The sequence below is a fragment of the Rhincodon typus genome, chromosome 2, assembly GCF_021869965.1.
Source record: "Rhincodon typus isolate 14 chromosome 2, sRhiTyp1.1, whole genome shotgun sequence".
NCBI lineage: Eukaryota > Metazoa > Chordata > Chondrichthyes > Orectolobiformes > Rhincodontidae > Rhincodon > Rhincodon typus.
The window spans coordinates 43922901-43941779 of NC_063333.1; the positions used below are offsets into that span (position 1 = coordinate 43922901).

At 42.9% G+C, this 18879-nt stretch overlaps 1 protein-coding gene across 1 annotated transcript in view; it reads left to right on the forward strand.

Annotated features, from left to right (window-relative positions):
• Positions 1-16482, forward strand: part of LOC109928493 (metalloreductase STEAP1) — a 42490-nt gene extending 26008 nt beyond the window's left edge. The window contains exons 4-5 of the mRNA XM_020528444.2: positions 14581-14745; positions 15450-16482. Of these exons, the coding sequence (XP_020384033.2) occupies positions 14581-14745; positions 15450-15758 (474 nt within the window). The 3' untranslated portion in view covers positions 15759-16482. The remainder of the gene's footprint in view (positions 1-14580; positions 14746-15449) is intronic.
• The last annotated feature ends 2397 nt before the right edge of the window (positions 16483-18879 follow it).

Sequence of the window (18879 nt, forward strand, 5' to 3'; positions counted from 1 at the left end):
GACCACAATCTGCCTGCTGCTGCCTGGGAAACTGGCCAAGCACATCATCTTCAAGGGCACCAAGGTGTTCCCCAACCAGCTGCAAATGAAGTGTCTCTCTGGACAATCTGAAGGAGAGAGGTCATGGGATCCATCCTTATCCCCAGGCCGGTGCCATCATGGCAGCGGCAGAGCCCAATGTCCAGAGAGACTTTTGCAGCAGTCCAGCGATATGTCCTCCAACAGATTACTGGGATTCTAGAGGTGCTACGCAATGGTAGAGGTAGTGACACCATGGAACAGGGAGTTGTTCTCTCTCAGGACGACAGCTTTTTTGCTGTACCACCTGACTCACCAGTGCTTATGTCTCAGACAGCTACTGCAGGATGTGCTGAGTTAATGCAGTCCTGAGCCAGGCCCTGCATGGCCATCTGCTGTGCCCAGTCCATACCCCATCCATTCCACTTCACCAGGGAAAGTCAGCAGCCTTCCATATGCCAGACTCCTGACACAGGGATAGCACTTCATAAGGCACACAAGAATAGACATTAAACAAATGCACAATAGCAATTAGTTCATTTTGATTTGTAAATGTGGATTTCTTTGGATAAAGATGTTAATGAGAAGACTTTTATATGGGTGGTTGCTATTGCTGGATAGTGGCCAACTGTGTGATAGGGCATGGTGGATGTGCGTGGCCTAATAATTCGTTGATGGTGGGTACAATTGTTGTTCGCTGAGTTTAATGATGCTGTGAAGGAATCAGTTGGTCACTGCGCCTGATCAGCATGCACTGTAGTAACCACTAACCCCCCCACCCCACCACCCCACTGTCTGACGGTCTCTGCAGCAGAACTGTTTGAGCCTGGTGATTGCCTCTGAGTAATACTTTGAGTGACTTTAAGTTTCATTGTATGTATGCCGCCCTCACTGTCAGTGAGTGGGGCTGTGGGCATGTTATTTGGTTGGAGAGGGGTGGAGGGAAGGGGGAGGGGGTTGAGAAGAGCTGGTCACCAGCACATTTACAGCAGGTAGTTCTTGTCAAATCTTCACTTTCAAACTTTAGCTTTCGTGTGTAATTCATTCTAAAACTTTGTGTAATTACACACATAATTATCCTACAATCAGCATTGTGCAGTGTCTGTTGCAGAGCTACACACCCCGCAGCTTACCCAGAACATTGGATTCATTCCTGACCAAGCAGCATCTGATTCCTCTGCAATTAGAGGGCTAGAGATGGTGAAAAAATGGTGTATAGTGAATGCATTCTGGCAGGATGACAGGCATTCGACATGATAGACTGAACTTTCCTATATCTTGGCCAAGTGTTGGTTTGGTGAGTTTCATGGAGGCATTCCCTTCTTGAGCCTTGGAGATTTTTCTCATGCAATTCTCCACTATTCATCTTGCTAAGTATGCGCTCTGCCTTCAAAGTGCTGCACAGTATCTCATGCTCAGCAAAGGCAGTGATTCTTGCTGTGTTCACACCATAGATACCATTTCTAAAACTAGTTGCACACCATCTCAAATGCTGCCAGCCAGGAATTACCCTTCACAGTGTGTTGATGTTCATTCCCATGTCTGAGAGAGGTCAGTTGTATTCAAACTTTGTCAATAGAGGTGACAAAGAAGATTGATGAAGGCAGAGCGATAGATGTGTCTGTATGGTCTTCAGCAAAGCGTTTGACAAGGCCCCACGTGGTAGACTGGTTAGTAAGGTTAGATCACATGGGATCCAGGGGGAACGAGCCATTTGGATGCAGAATTGGCTTGCAGGTAGGAGACAGAGGGTGCTGGTAGAGGGTTGCTTTTCAGACTGGAGGCCTGTGACCAATGGTGTACCACAAGGATCCAGCATCTACAGTTCTTGCTATCTCTCAATGCTGGGCCCACTGCTTTTCATCTTATATATAAATGATTTGGATGTGAATATGGGAGGTAAGGTTAGTAAGTTTGTAGATGACACCATAATAGGTTTGTGCAGTGGACATTGAAGATAATTATCTCAGAGTACAACTGGACCTTGATCAGATGGGTCAATGGGCCAAGGAGTGGCAGATGGAGTTTAATTTAGATAAATGTGAGGTGTTGCACATTGGCAAGGCAAATCAGGGTAGGACTTATACAGTTAATGGTAGGGCCCTGGGGAGTTTGCTGAACAAAGTTTGTTTGCCGAGGGATGCAGGTGCATAGTTCCTTGAAAGTGGAGTCTCAGGTAGACAGGGTGAGGAAGGTATTTGGCACACTTGCCTTCATTGGTCAGTGCATTGAGTATAGGAGTTGGGTTGTCATGTTGTGGCTGTAGAGGATATTGGTTAGGCCAGTTCTAGAATACTGCATTAAATCCTGATCATCCTTCTGTAGGAAAGATGGTGTTAAACTTGACAGGAGCAGAAAATATTTACAAGGATGTTGCTGGGACTGGAGGGTTGAGTTATAGGTAGATGCTGAATAGCCTGGGGCTTTCTTCCCTGGAGCATTGGAGGCTGAGGGGTGACCTTATAGAGGTTTATAAAATCATGAGGGACATGCCTAAGATGAAAAGTCAAGGTCTTTTTTTCCAGGGTTGTGGAGTCCAAAACTAGAAGGCGTAGGTTTAAGGTGACAGCGGAAAGATTTAAAAGGACTGGAGGGGTAACTTTTTCATGCAGAGGGTGGTGCATGTATGGAACAAGCCACCAGAGGAAATGGTGGAGGCTGCTACAATTACAATACTTAAAAGGCATCTGGATGGGTAAATGAATAGAAAGGGTTTAGAGGGGTATGGGCCAAATGCTGGCAAATAGGACTAGGTCAGATTGGGACGTCTGGTCGGCACAGTTAAGTTGGACGAAAGGGTCTGTTTCCGTGCTGTATGACTTTGTGACTCTATGGTGGACAGCGTAGTGCCCAGAATGGTCATCCTCTTTCTCTAGGACCACCAGAGGAAACTGTTGCACAGACCCTGCCAGCCTGGTCCAAAGTTGCTATCTGGGTCAGTTTGGTTTCAATGATCTAGAATTGGAAATGTCTAACATTGCGCAGAAAGATTAAGTCTGCTACTGTACCCACCTCAATTGCATGCACCATCTCTACTCTGCTACTCCCAGCTCTCCACACTGTTAAACATTCCTATGCCCTGCATTTACTACTCGAGCACTGGGACACCACACCATCTTTCCTGCCATGCGCCAGCCCTAACAGCTGTGCCAACCACTTCGACCTCAGTCAATCCCTCCCTTTGTCTCATTGCAGGAGAAAATGGACCACAATAGGGTGAAAGGGCCAAGACAGGTGGTGGGGTGGTCAACATTCATCCACACACCCCATAAGGACTGCCAGCTCCTGGTAACCACGTAACAATCAATATGGTGTGCTGCTCTCCCATTACCACCCCTATAAAGGTCTACTAGAGATGGCCAAGCTTCCACCGCTATTGCACAACTTCATTCCCTCACTTACCTTATTGGCACTAGCCATATCCACACAGGCTACATTGAAAGAGACAAACCCTGTTGGCCATCAGCGTCTCTTTCACCTCTGAGCCAAAAGCCACAGATCGCTCAGAGGAAGCACCAAGTATTTCTCCTGCCCCCTGCACCAGCTCAGATACATTCACCCCAGTGCATACTTTATCTAGATTTAGACTTAGGAGCATATTCTGGTGAGCACATCAATGGTGCGCCTCCATTGCTGACTGAGGAAGAAGTGTCTAAGGTCCTAGGCACTCAGAGCACTCAGAGACCAGCTTCCTGTTAGGCCCCAGGCAGGAGATGATCCACTAGTTGCTAAAGTTGCCTTTAATAACATCACTCAAATGCTCAAAAAGACACAGGAGCAGCAGGAGGTTTGTCAGAGACACTCAGTGAACCGGATTGAAGGTTAGAGCAATCCAGTAACATTATCGGTATCATTCTGGCTCCAGCATGGGTGCATCTGCCAGACTCCATAGTCAGGTTGGCAGTTTCCTGGACAGCCAAGTCCAGCAGAATCCTCGTTGGCTGCCAGAGGTGCAAGAAAACCTGCACCACATTATTGTAGCCATTGGTACTCAGCATCAATGGCACGGCGACAGAGGGATGAAGGACCTTGATTCACTCCAAATGGCCCTTCCTCTCAAGGAAAGAGGGTGATGCCAGTACGTACCCACATTACCCCAGGGATTTCCTCTCAAAGTGCTCCAGAAGTGACCAGCATTTTCCATCCTCCCTGCAGGCCCTAACCTTGTAGAAAGTGAAGCTGAGGAGGTTAAGCCTGCATCTGGGCGGGACACTCTCTGCACAAATGCCCCTGGAGTTGTCTGCCAAAACCTTCAATGCCAACTAGCTCCACTATAGAGCAGCCTCCCTCCACCCCAGCTGCAGACCATGGGAGTAAAGGCAAGGAGAAAGAGGTGAGGGCACATAGATGGCATGGGTGACAATTCATTGTAAATAGAATACCAAATTTGTAAACATGTTGGCACTTTAAATCATGTCTGATCAACTGTCATTTTTGTTGCAAGAACAAGAATGCATCTACAGAGGCTACCAATCCTTTGCACCATATGGTGTTCGAGCCCAGCCTGAAGGAGTGTTACTTATGCCTAACATGATATAACAACTTATCATTGCTGAATATGGGAGCAGCACATTTTGTAAAGTCTTCAAACAGTTGCTAAGGTTAACTTATTTTTAAACAACAGGGAAAGTGATGAAAAAGAAAATGAAAAAATTTGTATTTGCTTTTGAGACTAAATAGGAGTTTCTTGCCTTTGGAGCAAAAATGTATAGTCTTCACCTGACTTAGATCTATTGAAAGCAGGTGTCCATTAAGTCTTGTCAGGCTTGTTGCACCTGACTCTGCCCCGTCTATAATGCTGAAAGTGGTGCTCCTTCTACTCAATGTCCTCATCTTCCTCCTTGGAAGATTGTAGCTGCTGTCCCAGCTCTTCAGCATCCATCCCATGCCCCGCTTTGCCAGCTCTAATTGTGCAGAATGCTGCATGCTAGGATCATGCAGCTAATTCTTTTTGGGCTATACTGCAAGGCCACCCCCCAGTCAAATCAATCCATGTACTGAAACCGCATCTTGAATGAGCTTGTTATCTACTCCATGATGGCCTGGTAGAAGAATGAGCTGCAGTGTAAGTTGTTCAGCCTCTGTCAAGGAGTATCTTAAAGGAATCATCAGCCATGGTTGTGACAGGTTGTCTCATTTCTCCCAGGAGCCACCATAGTAAGGCATCCAGACCCTGAAATGAAGCAGGAGTCTGAGAGTTACCAAGAATATAGTCATCATGGCAACTTTGAGGGTACTAGCAGGGTGGTCTCACCCAGACATGAGGGTCAAGGTCAGATTAATTGTCGTAGGTATGACAGTTCATTGATCACCTCTTTCTTGAAGTTTATTGCCTCAGGAACTTCACCCATATCCAGTCTAGGCAAGAAAAGTGCTCTCAAAACTCTTGGTGGGTAGGGTCTTGTGTACCCATCGTGTTCCTTTTCCCTCTTTCCAAAATGTCCCCTCTTTTCAACAAAGCTTTTAAGTAGAAGCCCAGCAATTACAGACCGGTCAGTTTAACTTCAATGGTGAGGAAGCTGCTTGAGACAGTTATTCAGAATAGCGTTAATAGTTACATGAGAAAAGGTAGGTTAATTAGGAAGAGTTAGAATGCCTTTCTACTGGGGAAATCATGTTTAGCTAACTTAAAGAGGTACCAGAAAGGCTCGATGAGGAGAACACTGTTGACGTGATGTATATGGACCTTCAAAAGATGTTTGATGTATTGCCACTAAACAGACTTATGATAGGTTATGAAATAAAAGAGTCAGTAACAACATGGATACAAAATTCGCTGAATGATAGGAAATAGAGAGAAATGGCTAATGGATATTTTTAAGGCTGGAGGAAGATTTACAGTGGAGTTCCCCAGGGTTGAAATTGAGACCTTTGCTTTTCCTGATATATATCAGTGATCTAGATCTTGGTGTGCAGGAGGCAGTTTCCATGTTTGCAAATGACACAATACTTGGAAGAATTGTGAACTTTGAAAGGTCATTGCAGAACTCCAGACAGACATAGATAGGTTGGTGGAGTGGGCAGCTAGGTCACAGATGAGGTTCGATACGGTGGAAGATAATGCATTTTGGTAGGAAAAACATTGAAAAACAATACAAAATAGGGGGTGCAGCAGCAAAGGAATCTGGTGTATATCTGCACAGACCATTCAATGTAGCAGGACAGGGAGAGAGAGCAGCAACTAAATTATCCAGCATCCTTGGCTTTAGTAATAGGGCTATAGAGTACAAGAATATGAAGGTGATATTGAACTTGTATAAGAGACTTGTTAGACCTGCTGGAGTATTGTGTACAGTTCTGAGCACCACATTATAGGAAGGATCTGAATGCATTGGAGAGATTGTAGAAAGGGATTACAAGAATGGTTTCAGGGATGAGGAACTTCAAGTATGAGGATAGATTGAAGAAATTGGAACCGTTTTCCTTGGAGAGAAGAAGGCTAAGAGGAGATCTAATTGAGGTTTTCAAAATCACGAGCAGGCTGGAAGGAATGATAGGAAAATCTGTTAAAGTGATGTACAGAGGAAGCAAGGATGAAGTGAGGGACTTTTTTTTTCCTCTCAGCAAGTAGTTATGGTATGAAATGCACTGCCTAGAAGAATGGTGGAGACAAGTTCAAATGAGGCATTCAGGAGGGTATTGGATGGTTATTTGGATAAAAATAATGTGCAAGGGTATGGGGAAAGAGCAGGAGATTGGCACTTGGTGATAGTGCTCATTTAGTGACCTGGTACAGGTATGAAGGGCCGAATAGCCTCCTGCATCGTAACAATTATGTGATTCTCTCAGCAGCAGCAGCTGCTCCACCTCATTGTTTTGTCACAGATCAAGAAGAACTGGACCCACAGCCTCCATACCTCACACAGCAGTTCCTGAATTCTCTCTGATTTTAAGTACCAGCTCTCAAAAAGGAATCTCCAGAGACGCAGCACACGACTTCCACAAACTCAGCAGAAGCAGTCAATGCATTTCCCCAGCAAGTGTTTGCCTGGACCTTTCTAAAACAGACTAGTACTTTTGATGGTTTGTGTTGCCTGAATGAGCTTTGCATAAAAATTAATCAACTGGAACACATGGATGATTTACTAGTGGTGATTAATAGATGAAAAATGCCACAGGTGATTTAGGGATGGGGAAAAAGATCAGTTGTGTGTAAGAGCACTTCTGGATATATAAAAAAAGTAAAGGATGCTAGTGCTGAATCCTTCTTGCAGCAGAAACAATTTTCTTTGTGGTGCAGAGTAAAGACATTCCATTGTCCTGTGTGGTCTGACTTAAGAAAATATAGTATCAAATTAACTCGTACGGCAGTGAGACACCTCAACAATACCAATTCAGAGGTTTCTGGTGCACAGCGTCCCTAGTTCCAATGGGCAGTGCCCACATTCCTTGCCAATGGTGTTAGACTCCTTTTCAAACAATTGGACCCTGGAATTCAGCATTTGTGGAGCACTTTAACCACCTCTTGATCAGAACATTGGAAGATGTGTGCCCCTTATTAGAGAATGAGAATAGTAAGCCTGTTAAACACAATAAGTATGTCAGCAGGCATAAAGCAGTTCACAGGACAAATAATCTCTCACCCATGCAGGATGGTACAGGACCAGAAGAGTGGATTATTACCCCTTATTGTGACAAGAGGAAATTCAAACTAAAAATTACAACAGATGTTTAGATAAATTAAAATTCCTATTTTGAATGAAAAATCTGAAAAGAGAATCAGTGATGTAATAGTCATAGAGGTCTACACCACATAAAAAGTCCTTTGACCCATTGAGTCTGCACTGCTCAAAAACAACCAAACTAACTGTTCTAAGATAACACAGTGTGGAGCTGAAGAAGCACAGCAGGCCAGGCAGCATCAGAGGAGCAGGAAAGTTGACCTTTCAGGTCGGGACCCTTCTTCAGAAAACCATCTAAAAATTTTCTAAAGTACGGTCCTGACCCGAAACATCAACTTTCCTGCTCCTCTGATGCTGCCTGGCCTGCTGTGTTCCTCCAGCTCCATAATGTGTTATCTCTGTCTCCAGCATCTGCAGTTCTTGCTATCTCTGAGTGAGACCTAACTTTTCAAATCCCATTTTCCAGGACTTGGCCTCAACATCACGAGTGTACACCTGAATACTTCTTAAATGTTATGAAGGTTTCTGCCTCTACCACCCCTACAGGCACTGACTTCTAGATTCCATAAGACCATAAGACAATGGAGCAGAAATTAGGCTATTCGGCCCATTGAGTCTGCTCCGCCACTTAATCACGGCTGATAAGTTCCGCAACCCCATTCTCCTGCTTTCTCCCGTAACCCTTGATCTCCTTGACAATCAAGAACCTATCTATCTTCATCTTAAATGTACTCAATGACCTGGCCGCCACGGCCTTCTGTGGCAGTGAATTCCAGAAATTCACCACTCTCTGGCTGAAGAAGTTTCCCCTTATCTCTGTTCTAAAAGTGCTTCCCTTTACTCTAAGGCTGTGCCCTCGGGTCTGAGTCTCTCCTACCAATGGAAACATCTTCCCAACATCCACCATGTCCAGGCCATTCAGTATTCTGTAAGTTTCAATTAGATCCCCCTTCATCCTTCTAAACTCCATCGAGTATAGACCCTGAACCCTCAAACATTCCTCGTATGTTAAGCTTTTCATTCCCGAGACCATTCTCGTGAGCCTCCTCTGAACCTGCTCCAGGGCTAGTACATCTTTCCTGAGATATGGGGCCCAAAATTGCACGCAATACTCCAAATGTTGCTTGACCACAGCATTATAAAGCCTCAGAAGTACATTCCTGCTTTTATATTCAAGTCCTCTCAAAATAAATGCCAACGTTGCATTTCCCTTCCGAACTACTGACTCAACCTGCAAGTTTACCTTGAGAGAACCCTGGACTAGAACTCCCAAGTCTCTTTGCACTTCAGACTTCTGAATTTTCTCCCCATTTAGAAAATAGACCATACCTCTATTCTTCTTACCAAAGTGCATGACCTCACACTTTCTCACATTGTACTCCATCTGCCACTTCTTTGTCCACTCTCCTAACCTGTCCAAATCCTTCTGCAGCCTCCTAACATCCTCAATACTACCTGTCCCTCTACCTTTCTTTGTATCATCTGCAAATTTAGCCAGAATGCCCTCAGTTCCTTCATTTAGATCATTAATGCATAAAGTGAAAAGTTGTGGTCCCAGCACTGACCCTTGCGGAACACCACTTGTCACCAGCTGCCATCCTGAGAAAAACCCTTTTATCCCCACTCTCTGCTTTCTGCCAGACAGCCAATCTTCTACCCGTGCTAGCACCTTGCATCTAACACTATGGGTCCTTATCTTACTCAGCAGCCTCCTATGTGGCACCTTGTCAAAGGCCTTCTTGAAGTCCAGGTAGATAACATCTACTGGCTCTCCTTGGTCTAATCTGCTCGTTACTTCCTCAAAGAATTCTAGCAGATTTGTCAGGTATGCCCTCCCCTTGATGAAGCCTTGCTGACTTTGCCCTATTTTACCATACACTTCCAAATATTCAGAAATCTCATCCTTCACAATGGACTCTAAAATCTTACCCACGACCAAGGTTAGGCTAATCAGCCTGTAATTTTCAGTCTTTTACCTTACTCCCTTTTTAAACAGGGATGTCACTTTAGTGATTTTCCAGTCCTCTGGGACCCTCCCTGACTCTAGTAATTTCTGAAAGATCACCACTAAAGCTTCCACTATCTCTTCAGCTATCTCCTTTAGAACTCTGGGGTGTAGTCCATCTGGTCCAGGTGATTTATCCACCTTCAGGCCATTCAGTTTTTCTTGCACCTTCTCCTTGGTGGTGGCCACCATACCTCCTCATTTCTTTTTCTGTTACCCTTTGTTGGTCTTTGTAGGCTTACCAATCCTCTGGTTTCACACTGCTATTTGCCATATTATATGCTTTCTGTTTTGCTTTAATGCTATCCCTGACTTCAGCCATGGTTGCCTCATTGTCCTTGTACCATGCTTCTTTTTTTTCCCCACCACCCTCTGGTTGAAAATATTTTTCTTCACATTCCCTCTATACCTCCTGTCCCTTTAAGTTAAATTTATGCCCCTGGTCATTGATCCCTTTACTAAAGGGAGAGGTTGCTTCCTGTTAATCCTGTCTGTGCCCCTCATCATGTTATACAATCTCAAACATGTCCCCCCTCAGTCTCCTCTGCTGTAAGGAAAACAGCCCCAGTCTATCCAATCTCTTTTCATAACTAAAAATTTTCCAGCCCAGTCAACATCTCTTAGGCACCCTTTTCAGTACAATCACTTTACTCCGATGAATGTAGGTTCCAAAGTATACACAATACTCTGTAACCTAACCAATATTTTATATATTTCCAGCTTCACCTCCCTGCTCTGTGCCTCAGTTAATAAAGGCAAGTATGTATCTCATGTGCCTTCTTAACCACTTTATCTACCTGCATAACTTCCTGAAGAGACCAGTGGACATGAACACTAAGATCCCTCTGATCCTAGGTGCTTCCCAAGGTCCTACTGTTCATCATGTATTCATGAGTGCTGATTTACAAGCAGAGAGTAGGGGAGATGAGTAGCAAAAACTACAAGTCATGGTTAATGTGGTCTCATGTTTCAATTAATTTTTGTTCACAAGGAAATACAGATGAATTTCCAGTACTTTTGTGCTAATTGCCTTGGGTTTCTGATTTGTTTTGTCCTTCTTGCAGGGACATATGTCACACCAAGGGTCAATGCGAAGGGGTGGAGGAAGTGGTTTGTGATGTGGATTTGGGGAAAAATATAGAGTTCTAAACCGTCTGTACAAAGGCAATGCCAAGATGGATTGCCTAATCTTTGCTTAGTGGCATTTTTGGACAGTTCAGTCAGGCTCTTGATGAAGTTAAGAAGAACGTGGGGAATTTTAGTAAAGTGAAAAGAATTACTTTCTTTCATATCGTACTTTACATGACCACTGGAGGTCCCAAAGCACTTTACAGCCAATGAAATACTTCTAAAGTTACTCACTGCTGTCATGAAGGGAATGGGCCTAAATCATTTTTAAAAATGAATGTAAATTTAACGGGTGATTGAGAGAATCCCAGGAGAAACTGTTTGCACTGGTAGTTTTAAGTGTTTTAAAAATGTCTACAACAATGTCACAAATAATTAAATGTTGATGGTCTGAGTAGACCATCAGCGAAACAATAAACATAGGCGCTGATGTGGCCTGGAGACAGACAGAGATTCCCAAAATTGGATGGCAATCGTAGCTGGGCAGCACGGTGGCTCAGTGGTTAGCACTGCTGCCTCACAGCGTCAGGGACCCGGGTTCAATTCCAGCCTCAGGCAACTGCCTGTGTGGAGTTTGCACATTCTTCCCGTGTCTGTGTGTGTTTCCTCCCAGTCCAAAGATGTGTGGATTGGCCATGCTAAAATGTCCATAGGGCCCAGGGATGTTTAGGTTAGGTGGTTTAGACATGGGAAATTAGGGGAATGGGTCTGGGTGGGATGCTGTTCAGAGGGGCAGTGTGGACTTGTTGGGCAGAATGGCCTGTTTCTACACTGTAGGGATTCTATGATAGCTGGGCTTGCTGCTGCCTTGCAAATGCAGCAGGCAAGAAAGCAAAATGTTTCACAGTCTAAAGAAGTACCCAAATGTTCAGATCCACATGGTGCCACCATCTGTATAATTCTAGTTTGACATTTCCTTCACCAACCCTCACTACACTACAGTGATCACAATTCAGTAAGCTTCAAGGTACTGATGGATAAAAATAAGTGCAGTTGTCAGGTAAAGGTGCTAAATTGGGGGAAGGCTAATTACAAAATATTGGGCAGGAACTGAAGAATGTAGATTGGAGGCAGATATTTGAGGGCTAATCAACATCTGGTATGTGGAAGGCTTTCAAGTGTAAGTTGATTGGAACTCAGGACCGGCACATTCCTGTAAGGATGAAGGATAAGTATGGCAAGTTTAGTGAACCTTGGATAATGAGAGATATTGTGAGCCTAGTCAAAAAGAAAAAGGAAGCATTTGTCAAGGCTGGGAACGCATGAAGCAAGGGTGGAATACAAGGAAAGTTGAAAGAAACTTAAGCAAGGAGTCAGGAGAGCTAAAAGAGGTCATGAAAAGTCATTGGCCAACAGGATTAAGGAAAATCCCAAGGCTTTTTATACATATATAAAGAGCAAGGGGGTAGCCAGGGAAAGGGTTGGCCTACTCAAGGACAGGGAACGGAATTTATGTGTGGAGCCAGAGGAATTGGGCGAGGTATTGAATGAGTACTTTGCATCAGTATTCACCATAGAGAAGGACTTGGTGGATGATGAGTCTGGGGAAGGGTGTGGAGATAGTTTGGGTCATGTTGAGATCAAAAGGGAGGAGGTATTGAGAGTCTTGAACAACATTAAGATAGACAAGTCCCCAGGGCCTGATGGGATATACCCCAGAATACTGAGAGAGGCAAGGGAGGAAATTGCTGGGGCCTTGAGAGAGATCTTTGTATTCTCACTAGCTATAGGGGAGGTCCCAGAGAATCGGAGAATAGCCAGTGTTGTTCCTTTGTTTAAGAAGGGCGGCAGGGATAATCCAGCTATTACAGACCAGTGAGCCTTATGTCAGTGGTAGGGAAATTATTGGAAAGGATTCTTTGAGATGGGATTTACTCCCATTTGGAAATAAGTGGGTGTATTGGCAAGAGGCAACAAAGTTTTGTGAAGGGGAGGTCGTGTGTCACTAACTTGATTGAGTTTTTTGAGGAAGTGACGAAGATGATCGATGAGGGTAGGGCAGTGGATGTTGTCTACATGGACTTCAGTAAGGCCTTTGACAAGGTCCCTCATGGCAGGCTGATACAGAAGGTAAAGTCACACAGGGTCAGAGGTGAGCTTGCAAGCTGGATAAAAAAACTGGCTCGGTCATAGAAGACAGAGGGCAGCAGTGGAAGGGTGCGTTTCTGAATGGAGGGCTGTGACTAGTGGCGTTCCTCAGAGATCAGTGTTGGAACCTTTGCTGGTTGTAATATATATAAATGATTCGGAAGAAAATGTAACTGGTCTGATTGGTAAGTTTGCGGATGACACAAAGGTTGGTAGAATTGTGGAAAGCGATGAGGACCGTCAAAGGATACAGCTGCATATACATCGGTTGGTGACTTGGGCAGAGAGATGGCAGATGGAGTTTAATCTGGAAAAATGTGAGGTAATGCATTTTGGAAGGTCTAATCCAGATGGAAAATATATATAGTAAATGGCAGACCCTAAAGAGTACTGATAGGCAGAGGGATCTGGGTGTATAGGTACACAGGTCACTGAAAGTGGCAACACAGGTGGAGAAGGTCATCAACAAGGCATATGGCATGCTTGCCTTCATCATTCGGGGCACTGAGATTAAAAATTGGCAGGTAATGTTGCAGCTTTGTAGAACCTTAGTTAGGCTGCATTTGGAATATTGTGTTCAATTCTGGTCGCCACACTACCAAGGATGTGGTGGCTTTGGAGAGGATACAGAAAAGATTTACCAGGTTGTTGGCTGGATGGAGGGCATTAGCTATGAGGAGAGGTTGGAGAAACTTGGATTGTTCAACTGGAACGACGGAGGTTGAGGGGCGACCTGATAGAGGTTTACAAGATTATGAAGGGCATGGACAGAGTGGACAGTCAAAAGCTTTTTCCCAGGGTGGAAGAGTCAGTTACTAGGGGGCATGTGTTTAAGGTGCGAGGGGCAAGGTTTAAAGATGATGTACAAGACAAGTTTTTTACACAGAGGGTGGTGGGTACCTGGAACTCGCTGCAGGGGGAGGAAGTGGAAGCAGATAGAATAGTGACTTTTAAAGGGCATCTTGACAAATACATGATTAGGATGGGAATAGAGGGATACGGTCCCCAGAAGGGTAGGGGGTTTTAGTTATGATGAGCAGCATGTTGGTGCAGGCTTGGAAGGCCAAAGAGCCTGTTCCTGTGCTGCAATTTTGTTTGTTCTTTGTACCCCACCAAGACTTCAAATCAGCAGCAGCAATAAATAATGAATTTATGCTGTGCTGCTGACAGCTGTGCAGTAACAAGGCCCAGATTGTTCACTTTTGTCACTCTCACCTTTAATAGATCATTCTGTTCTTCTCCAGAACAAGATCACCAGTGATGTGAATCACAGGTTAATTGTAGGGTGTAGTTTGCCAGCTCCCAACCATACCACCCGCCTCTCTCTCTCTCTCTCTCTCTCTGTCACACACAGTCCCTTTCTGGTAAACAGCTGATCTAAGTAACTGCTGCATACTTACAAACCTATTATAATAAGCTCAAAAATTCCAGAAGGAGAACTATTCACATTGAAAATCTACCTGTTGAACTTATCTAATTTGAGAAGTAGTTGAGGTATGTGGGATTTGAGGGAACAATACATAAAATTCACATTTGGTTTGCTTTTGAAACAGCTTCATGTTTTTCTCCTCACTCCTCTGGTCATAACTTACATTTTGTTATTTAAAGGTTTCAGTACTTGGCTTTTTCTTAACACTTGAACATTTGCTTCAACAATGACATGTTAAATACTTTTTGCCTTAAATAAGGTATTATTCCATTTGTATATTCGTGCAACAGGTGAAACAAAACAAAGAAGATGCTTGGATTGAGGATGATGTCTGGAGAATGGAAATTTATGTCTCTCTAGGAATTTTGGGTCTTGCAATTCTTGCTATTTTGGCTGTGACTTCAGTTCCTTCGATCAGCAATTCATTAAATTGGAGAGAATTCCAGTGTATCCAGGTACTAATGTACAATGGCTTGTATCAAAGCATCCATGTGTAGCACCACAGGAGTAGGGTGAGGGGCATGGTTTAGATTGTATATCATTTTGCTGAATTTCAGATTGCAAGCGTAATGCCAGAGACAGATAGAGGCTCCTACTATCCTCCACATTTACACAGTACAGAAATTTTGGCCCAGGTTTTTTACTGTCCAGACAGTCCTTGTGCCAGCGCAGATAGAGTTGTGCAATTGAAGTTTCCCATCATAGCACACTCTGAAGGAATTGCCCAGGAAACTGAATTTTCCACTGGGCAAGTCTGTTACCCAGGACCTCTCCAAAAGTCCCCATTCAAATGAGAAATTTAAATAATAGTTACTCAGGAAAGTCAGTAAGATGCCAGGTTGGATAACAGCACATGGAATGTTTATATTTAACCATCCTTATTATTATAACCACCAAAGTTAATTACTTATAAATTTGCAACAGATCATAGAATTGTGTGTAAATTTTTTGGGTATCTTCATGCATTTAGTGATGTGAAATAACTTAATAAATAGAAACTAATTCAGATTGGATTTGTAGAAGATAAAGTTTCTTTTCCTGTTACGTTCTGCTTTGGAGTGTGAAATATTGATGGAACTTGTTTATGATACTCAAATCAAGAAGTTTTTTATTCTTTTAAGCAGCACTTTAATTCTTTTGTACCTTGTCTACATTGCAGTCAAAGATGGGATATGGTGCATTATTCCTATGCACTCTTCATGCTCTGGTATATGCCTGGAGAAAATGGGTGGAGCTCAAGTACTTCGTCTGGTATACACCTCCAACATTTATTATTGCAGTTTTTCTACCCATTATAGTCTTGCTTTGCAAAACAGTATTTCTGTTCCCATGTCTTGCAAGAAGGTTAGGTAGAATTCGACAAGGATGGGAATGGAAATCAAGATATAACATGGAATCTAATCTTAAGGATGCCATGGACGATCAGGCTACTGCTGAAAGATTAACCAGTATGGCAGAAGATCACTAATAACCTCAGTGCAAAGAACAAATCTTGCAGTTGGATATTATGATACATGTACAGTAAGTGTTTGTCTTTGTGGACAGCAAAAAAGGCCCTGCATTCTGGACTGGTTTCTTCTTATTAAATATTTCCTAATGGATCATTCAAAGGTAGAAAGCTTTTGTTCCGGTATGATGAAAGAACAATAATACAAAAGGAAACTTGTTTTCCTTTCCTTTCAAAATTTGAGAAAGCTAACCAATTAATTTAAAATGTTTAGTCAGCGTGCACGCTGATCAATGAAATGTTGCAAATTTTAGCATTGTCCTTTACATATCCAAATAAGAAATAACCTGTTTTACTGGCCAATATTGAAACTTTACATGTGATTGATCATGAAATAGAATAATTCCCAATGAAAACACCAGAAAATAAATGATTTCTTTGGAGATTTTAGTCATTTCACATATGGTCCTATAAATAAAATTAGATATTTTGGGGGCTTAGAATCCTCTGCTCTATCCATCAAAGCTACCATGTTGAGACATAGTGATCATATGTTTAACATTTTCTTTTTCTAAACTGTCTTTGACAAAAAAAATTGTCTTGAACCTTGTGTTCCATATTCGTTTTCTTTTCTGACATTGTCAATCAATATGTGGTATTCAAGTTCACTTGTATTTTATAGTTGTGCAGCATCAAAGGGAATGTTGTGCAACTGGCTCTTAAATGGCTATTCAAAAAGACTTTTTACCGAGCAATTTGAGTGTGTTTTTTTTTATTTTAAGTTAGCAGAAGTTGAACAAGACTGATGCATGACATTTACCAGATATACACAGCCTTAAATTAAACAAAGAACTACGGATGCTGGATATCTGAAACAAAAACAGAAATTGCTGACAAAACTTAGCTGATCTGACAGCATCTCTGATTAGAAAGCACAGCTAACTTGTTCTTCACATCCATCTGGAAGAACAAGTGATAAAGAGTCACCTTACTCAATACATTAACTGTGCTTTCTCCCCATAGATGTTGCCAGACCTGCAGAGTTTCACCAGCAATTTCTGTTTTTGTACATAGCCTTAAATACTGCTGTACTAATATCTGGACCTTAAGTGGACCTTAATGTGGAGTTCCAACTTGGTGGTAATTGTTGACATAATAGCTATTTTTAAAATTGTCCTTGCATTTATTGACTTAAAAGACATAAACTCATCTCCAAATAAAACAATAAAAACATTTCAACATCCATTGAAATGGCTGTAACAAACAAATCGGGTTTATTATTTAACCTATTGACTGTGCATTCTGTATTAAACGTTTCTTGCAATGATTATATTTACTTGTAAAATGGGCAAGAGTCTGCATACATAATATATTTATTTTTGTATCATATATTCTAAGCTTACATGCTTTTTAACTGTAAATGTACATTATATGATACTCTTGTAGAATAGGTACAGTTACTAGATTAACGATCTGGAGAGGCAAATTCAAAATGCACAATGAATTCAGTTAATTAAACATCTGTGGAGTATGCAGCTATTAGACTGTCCTTTAGAAACTAACAGCTTTACTTTTTTTAAGAAAATAAATCTGTCATCTTTATCTAGTCTGGCCTGTGTATGACACTGGACCCTCTGAGGTGGGATTTAAATTCAATTTTTAAAAATCTGGAATTAAGAATCTACTAATGACTATGGAACCATTACCAATTGTCAGAAAAATCCATCTGGCTCACTAATGTCCTTCAGGGAAGAAAACCTGCCATCTTCACCTGGTCTGACCTACATTTGACTCCAGACCCAAGGTAATGTAGTTGACTCTCACTGCCCTCTGAAATTGCCCAGCAAGCTACTCAGCTGTATCAATCGCTAAAATGTCTCAACAAAGAAATGGACCACCTGGCATCAACCTAAGCACCAGAAAAGACAACGGCAGAAACAGCCCTGTCAACCCTGTAAAGTCCTTCTCACTAATGTCTGGGGCTAGTGCCAAAATTGGGAGAGCTACCTCACAGACTAAGCAAGCAACAGACTGACATAGTCAAACTCACAGAATCATACCTTCCAGACAATGTACCAGATACCATCATCACCATCCCTGGATATGCATGTCCCACCAGCAGGACAGACCCAGCAAGGGTGGCAGCACTGTGGTAGACAGTCAGGAGGGTTTTGCTCTGGGTGTCCTCAACATTGACTCTGGTCTTTTTGAAGTTTCATGGTTTCAGGTTAAACATGAGCAAGGAAACCTCCTGCTGATTACCATGTACCATCCTCCCTCGGGATGAATGTGTATTCTTTTTTGGCGAATGTCACTTGGAAGAAGCACTGAGGGTGGCAAGGGCACAAAATGTACTCTGGTTGGGGGAATTCTGTGTCCATCACCAAGAATGGCTTGGCAGCAACAGCATTGATCAAGCTGGTTGGGTCTTAAAGGACATAGCTGCTAGACTGGGTCTGCAGCAGGCAGTGAGGGAAGAATCAAGAGTGAAAAACATACTTGACCTCATCCTTACTAATCTGCCAGCTGCAGATGCATCTGTCCATGGCTGTATCAGTAAAAGTGACCATCACAAAGTTCTTGTGCAGACTTCCTCCAGTGGTTCCCAGCATCAGAGATGCCAGTCTTCAGCCAAACTGATTCACTCCACACAACATCAAGAAATGGTTGGAGGCATTGGATACTGCAAAGGCTATGGGCCCTGACAACGTTCCGGCCACAGTACTGAAAACTTGTGCTCCAGAACTTGCCACTTCCCTAGCCAAGCTGTTCTGCTACAATTACAACACTGACATCTAGCCGACAATGTGAAAGATTGCCCTGGCATGTCCTGTGCATAAAGCAGGACAAATCCAACCCAGTCATGACACAATTTTGGATTAAACATTGAGTTAAAACCCCATGATGTCTCACAGCATTAGCTGAAGCATGGGCAAAGACCTCCTGTTGATGACTACCTCCCTCAACTGAGAAATCCATGCTAAATACCACTTTGATGAATCACTGAGAATAGCAAGGGCCATAGAACAAACTCTAGATTGGGAACTTCCATATATATCACCAACAGGATTTGTAGCACCACTGAGAGACTGGGTTTATGACAGCTGGTGAGAAAACCAACATGGATGAATAACAAGAGAGA